The sequence below is a fragment of the Octopus bimaculoides genome, chromosome 4 (assembly GCF_001194135.2).
Source record: "Octopus bimaculoides isolate UCB-OBI-ISO-001 chromosome 4, ASM119413v2, whole genome shotgun sequence".
Taxonomy (NCBI): domain Eukaryota; kingdom Metazoa; phylum Mollusca; class Cephalopoda; order Octopoda; family Octopodidae; genus Octopus; species Octopus bimaculoides.
This window is the reverse complement of record NC_068984.1, coordinates 73,558,608-73,564,874: the sequence shown is the minus strand read 5'-3', so window position 1 is coordinate 73,564,874 and position 6,267 is coordinate 73,558,608. Positions and strand designations below refer to the sequence as shown.

The window sequence follows — 6,267 nt, the reverse complement described above, 5'->3', positions numbered from 1 at the left end:
GGGTGGCACATAAAAGACACCATTTCGAGCGTGGCCGTTTTCGTGCGGGTGACACGTAAAAGCACCCACTACACTCTCTGAGTGGTTGGCGTTAGGAAGGGCATCCAGCTGTAGAAACTCTGCCAAATCAGACTGGAGCCTGGTGTTGCCATCCGGTTTCACCAGTCCTCAGTCAAATCGTCCAACCCATGCTAGCATGGAAAGCGGACGTTAAACGATGATGATGATGATGATGATATATATATACTAACACATAAGTATGTAGAAAAAGTTAAGGGAGCTATTAACTGCTTCTTGGAACAAGGAAATTCTCTTCTTGCATGAAGAGCAGATTGTATGCTGCTTGTGTACAAAGTTCAATGGTGTGTAGTAATGACATATGGATAATGATTGTAAATGTGCTTAAGTTGGGGGAGAAATGAAATGAGCATGCTCCACAAGCTGAGTCATATTAGTGTGTGTAAATGATACGAGTCAAATTAATTGAGAAATAAACATAATATAAGAGGACTCAGTTGTAGAGAATAAAAATAGAACAGCTTACATATGGATATATAATGCACATGGAGGATGGTAGATGGACGAAGAAGTGCCAGGAAATCCTAGAGGAAGAAATCCCTGGAAAGAGAGACCAAGGAAGATATGGGGTGAAAGGGGTGAAAGCAGACCTCAAGATATGGAACCTCACCAAGGAGACAACAAAGAAACATGATAAATGGTGGAAGACTGTATCAGAAAGGACCCATCCAATCTATGGAAGCATAGAAAAACTGATATAAGAATGATGATGACAATGATAACACACACATAACTTCATTTCTCTCTTTCTCTCTAAGCTAGCAGGCATATGTCTCATGTGTCTACCACTGCTACTGTTTCTCTTTTACTATGATGGTTGAGTAGTGTGGAATTTCATTGAATCATTTGATAGCCAGTGTATAACTCTGTTTACCTTCTCCCTATCCTGCTCTCCCCCTCCCCCTCTAACTTAGGTCACTCTTTCATTGACATTCAGTACTTTCTTGCCACCATCATCTCAACTACTTATCATCTGTGCTCTCTCTCTCTCTCTCTCTTCAGCTAGCATTATCACATCCCTCCAGACTGCTACTCCAACTCCATTATTACCAGATCATGAACATCCATCACACTTTCTTTCTCAACACTAAACAATTTCTGTGACTATCACTCACTCTCCTTTAACTTGCAAACATATAGCTATCATTACAGCCTCCCTTATTGTTCCTATCAAACTGTCTCTCTTTATTTACCCTCTTCTTCCACATTATCATTGTTCCTCCTCTGTCAAACTATCTTTTCCTTCTCACTCTTAATATACTTCATCTACAATTGCCCTCTCTTCTACCCTCACTACCATTTATGTTTTCCGGACCAAATGTAGACAACATAGAATATTGAGGATTCTTTTCTGTCCTGGAGGGTGCAAAGCAACTTATTTAATTGGTGCAACAGTAAAATGCACCAGATACATAGAGCCCAATGCTTGGCAAATGAGGAGAAATCATTTGGTCGAAAGGATTCCTTAGTTCGTTTAGTCAAAGACATGAGCAACTCTCTAGTGTTTGACTGTTGTTGTTGTTGGCACTCTGTCGCTTACGACGCGGAGGGTTCCAGTTGATTCGATCAACGGAACAGCCTGCTCGTGAAATTAACGTGCAAGTGGCTGAGCACTCCACAGAAACGTGTACCCTTAACGTAGTTCCCGGGGGAGATTCAGCGTGACACAGTGTGACAAGGCTGGCCCTTTGAATTACAGGCACAACAGAAACAGGAAGTAAGAGTGAGAGAAAGTTGTGGTGGAAGAGTACAGCAGGGTTCGCCACCATCCCCTGCCGGAGCTTCGTGGAGCTTTAGGTGTTTTCGCTCAATAAACACTCAAAACGCCCGGTCTGGGAATCGAAACCACGATCCTATGATCCTGCCCTAACCACTGGGCTATTGCGCCTCCAGTGTTGGACTAGTACTTACTTTTTGACACCAGAAAAGGAAACAAATAAAATAATATATATTTTAGCAATAGAGGCAGTACAAATACTGAAAGATAGTATTAGTATATATTAACAACAAAAGAAGCATTAATATAGAAAGGTAATATTGTCCCATAATGGGTTTTGGTGCAAAATGCGCAATATTACCTTTTGGTATAAATAAAATAATAATGATGAAAATAGACTTACAGTAATCAACCAGGCTGATAGTGCAGGCACAACCCCTTCTTTTGGGCTCATTAACAAAGGTGTGTTTCCAGAATACTTGACCTTGAACTCTCCTGGGATAAGGCCTTCATTTCTAATTTCGAAAGACCTTGTGTTCACCTCATTGTTGGCCACCATGCAGCCAAAGTCTACTTCTCCACTAACAGACAAGATACAGCATGGAGAAGACCTGTTGTTGACAGAGAAAAAAAAAATGACAAAAAACAAGGGAAATAGCAACCAAATTGTTTTAGGGATGATGGTTGATGCAGAAATAGGTTTTGAAGTGAGCACTGATGCTGATACGGATGATAATGGTGATAATGACAAAGTTGATGACACTGATGCTGATGCTGATGATGGTGAGGAGGTGAAGAGGTGGATAGTGATTCTTCTCCTGAAAATATGTGAGCATCAAGATGACGACAACAACCATCATCATCATCATCATCATCGTCGTTAAACGTCCACTTTCCATGCTAGCATGGGTTGGACGATTTGACTGAGTTAGTGGTGAAGCTTGAAAGCTGCTGTGATTAATGAAATGGTAGACTTAAGAATATATTCAACCACTACCATGGTTGAATGATATATGATGGGCTTCTTTCATATTTCGTCTACCAAATCCACTGACAAGGCTTTGGCTAGCTTGAGGCTGTAGTGAGAAGACACTTGCTCAAGGTTCCACACAGTTGGACTGAATGTGGAACCACATGGTTGAGGAGCAAGCTTCTTACCATAGAGCAATGCTAGCACCTATGTTGTAGAAGGTAAAAAAATGGTAAGTGAATAGAGAACAGTGGTTTTATGTCGGTCATATGTGAAGAGAAGAAAATGCTTACACAAAGAGTGGAACTTCGACTCTGTGTTCTCCACTGCAAATAGTCAATCTGTCCTGCAAAGAGTACCCATCAAATGTACCCCTGTATATAACTGGTATATTCACAGTCAAACCTGCAGCTAGGACTTTCTCCGAGATTTTGGATTTTATTTCAAATTCCTGTATGTTGAAAAACAAAAGTCAAACAGTCTAACAAAATGAAAGCAATAATTTTATTTCATCTTTTTTTAGGATTTTCACATTTATAAAGCATTTGAAATGAGCATCAATGATGTGGGTGAGGGAGGGTGAAGGGAGGATGCAACCTTAGATTTGCTATGGTTGGAGGAGGGAGGTGAAGGGAGGAGGAGAGTGGTGAAGGGAAGAGGAGAGTGGTGAAGGGAAGAGGAGGGTGGTGAAGGGAGGAGGGGGAAAATGAGGAGGTGGAAGCCTAAACTATCAACTTTATCCAATACTTCTTCCTAAGAATGTCCTCCCTCTAGAGTTTCCTTCATCTTCTTAAGTCTTTTCCCTGCTCACCACTGTTGGGGAAGAGATAGTTGTCTGCAAGTGTGAGTCAGAGTGGCTGTTCCAGTGCATCTCCCTAGCCATCCTCCTGGGTAAAACCTTTTCCATTTTGTCTGCTGGGGCCATGAGGCAGTCTGACTTATAGAAAATTGCAAGTTCCACTCCTTAATGTAAAGTTACTTCATATATGTGTGTGTGTGTGTGTGTACTTCTGAAGTGGTCTTACACTTTACTTAACAAACAGTTTTAAATATTGGTGAAGACAGCCCGCAACAATAAGTGGGCAGTTGTTGAAGAACATCAGTTACATCAGCTGACCTAACAGGTATCAAAGGGCTTGTGAAGACCATCATGAGCACAACTACTCCCCACTTCCCCACTATCAGACCAATCCATTAAGATAACTATCTTTAGGAACTTATCTTTTACTTATTTCAGTCATTGGACAGCAGCCATACTGGAGCTCACTCAACCTTGAAGGGTTTAGTTGGAAAAAATCTTTTTGAAGTCTGATTCTTGTTCTATCAGTCTCTTGCTCAGAGTAATGTGTAAAGTTAATGTCTCGTGTTTCACATTCTGGTTGAGACTTTCATTTCACTTTAGCTAGGGGACTTAATTCATCATCGAATAAATAACAGGGCTGTGGAGTAGGAATCGGTAAAATGGACTACAATCACTTAATTACATAAAGGAGTTAGAGGTGCCAAGAGTAGACAAGTCGGAGTCATAGTTTTTTGTTTCGACTCCACAGCCCTGATAAATACATTACTCTGTTGTAAGCATTTGAGTCCGGTTTTCAGTCTGAGGATACCTTCTCTTCCACCCACGACCCTTGGAAACTCTAACAAATGGTTATATGTACTGGTCTTCTTCATGTGACTAAGCAATGAAAAAATTAAATGAAACAAAATAAAATAAAAGCTTTGTGCCGGTGGCACGTAAAAGCACCCACTACACTCTCGGAGTGGTTGGCATTAGGAAGGGCATCCAGCTGTAGAAACACTGTCAAATCAGATTGGAGCCTGGTGTAGCCATCTGGTTCACTAGTTCCCTGTCAAATCGTCCAACCCATGCTAGCATGGAAAGCGGAAGTTAAACGACGACGATGATGATGATGATACTTCAAGTCTCTATCTTAAAGATGCATCATAAACCTTTCAATCCTCTGAAAGCTTAGATCTTAAGGAAGAAACAACCTTAAATTAAACTTGTTAGAGTCTGGAATCCAAGGAGGCTGATAAGTATCTACACCAGCAATAATTTATGGAAAAAAGAGTTCATAGAAAGTTGAATAGTTTATCTGCAGTGAGGAAAACATTATCAACAGCAGGTGCAGGTAAGGCTGCTTGGTAAGAAATTTGCTTCTCAACTGCATGGTTCCAGGTTCAGTCTCCCTGCATAGCACCTTGGGCATGTCTCTTTTACTAAAGCTTCGGGCTGACCAAAGCGTTGTGAGTGGATCTGGTATACATGCGTGTATGTGCTTGTATTAGTGAACAGAAAGAGAAAGAAACCCACCGTATATATGCGTGTGTGTATGTGTGCGCCTGTTTGTCAGTGTCTCCCCCACGACCCTCGTAACTTAGCAGTTCGTCAAAACAGACTGATAGAATAAATGACAGGCTTAAAATAAAAGCAGAAGTACTGGATTCGATTCACCCGACTAAAATTTCGTCAAGGCGATGCCTTACCATGGCCACATGATGCACAGCATCTATGCACTACAATCACCGACAGATGTGCTACGCCATCCTTAAGTCGCTTTGCATAAGAACATAACTACAATGGACTTGGTTGTTGGCAGGTGACTAGTGACATGCCGCCACCACCCTGGTCCACTTGACAGGTTCTTCTCTCCTCTTGTTATCCGTGCGTCCATCCGCTCCTCTTCTCATCATCTATATTGTGCCTACCACTAAGCTCCTTTCCATTATGCCTTATGAGTTAACTCTCTTCCTATCCTATGCCCCCCCCCCCCACTTACACCACATGCCCAGTCTTTTCTTCATAGAACGTCGAAATTTGAGATTTCCCTTCCCCTTCTCATTTTCTTCCTTGCTGCATTTGTTGACTTTCATTTCTTCAAGGACCCCACATATATCGGTACTACTAAAACAGCACGGTCCCGAACGCGCAGTCGCGCGTCCGCGCTAGCTAGTCTTGAGTGGTCGATCCTAACCCTAACCCTAACCCTAACCCTAGCCCTGTCCCTAACCCTAACCCTATCCCTAACCCGCGTGTGCAAATGAATACGTGTTTAGGGTTAGGGTTAGGATCGACCACTCACGACTAGCTAGCGCGGACGCGCGACTGCGCGTTCGGGACCGTGCTGCTTTAGTAGTACCAAATATATCGATTTCTCTAAACCCGGAGGACCTGCAGAAGCCATAGATATAACACCTTCATCAAAACCAATGAAAACAAAAATAAAGAAATAAATGAGTGAATAAACAAACAAATAAATAAATGAATGAATGAACAAATAAATAAATAAATAAATACCGTAAAGACTTTACTTACGTCTGATTTCGGTGGATGTAACTCGATTGTTCTTAAGTTATTGCTGACATTGGTAACTAGGACGTTTTCTTCGTGCCACCTATCGCTTATGAAACTAATATACGGTGGGTGAATTGATATGACTTTACCGTCGGTCTTGGCCATTTTGTACACAATCCGCGTTGACAAGTAAACAACATTGAA

The 6,267-nt window shown here is 41.7% G+C and overlaps 1 protein-coding gene across 1 annotated transcript in view; it reads right to left on the bottom strand.

Annotated features, from left to right (window-relative positions):
- LOC106870898 (cilia and flagella-associated protein 47) overlaps positions 1-6,267 on the bottom strand; it is a 195,878-nt gene extending 189,611 nt beyond the window's left edge. The window contains exons 1-3 of the mRNA XM_014917133.2: positions 6,085-6,267; positions 3,059-3,216; positions 2,199-2,406 (exon numbers count right to left, since the gene is read on the bottom strand). Of these exons, the coding sequence (XP_014772619.1) occupies positions 2,199-2,406; positions 3,059-3,216; positions 6,085-6,228 (510 nt within the window). The 5' untranslated portion in view covers positions 6,229-6,267. The remainder of the gene's footprint in view (positions 1-2,198; positions 2,407-3,058; positions 3,217-6,084) is intronic.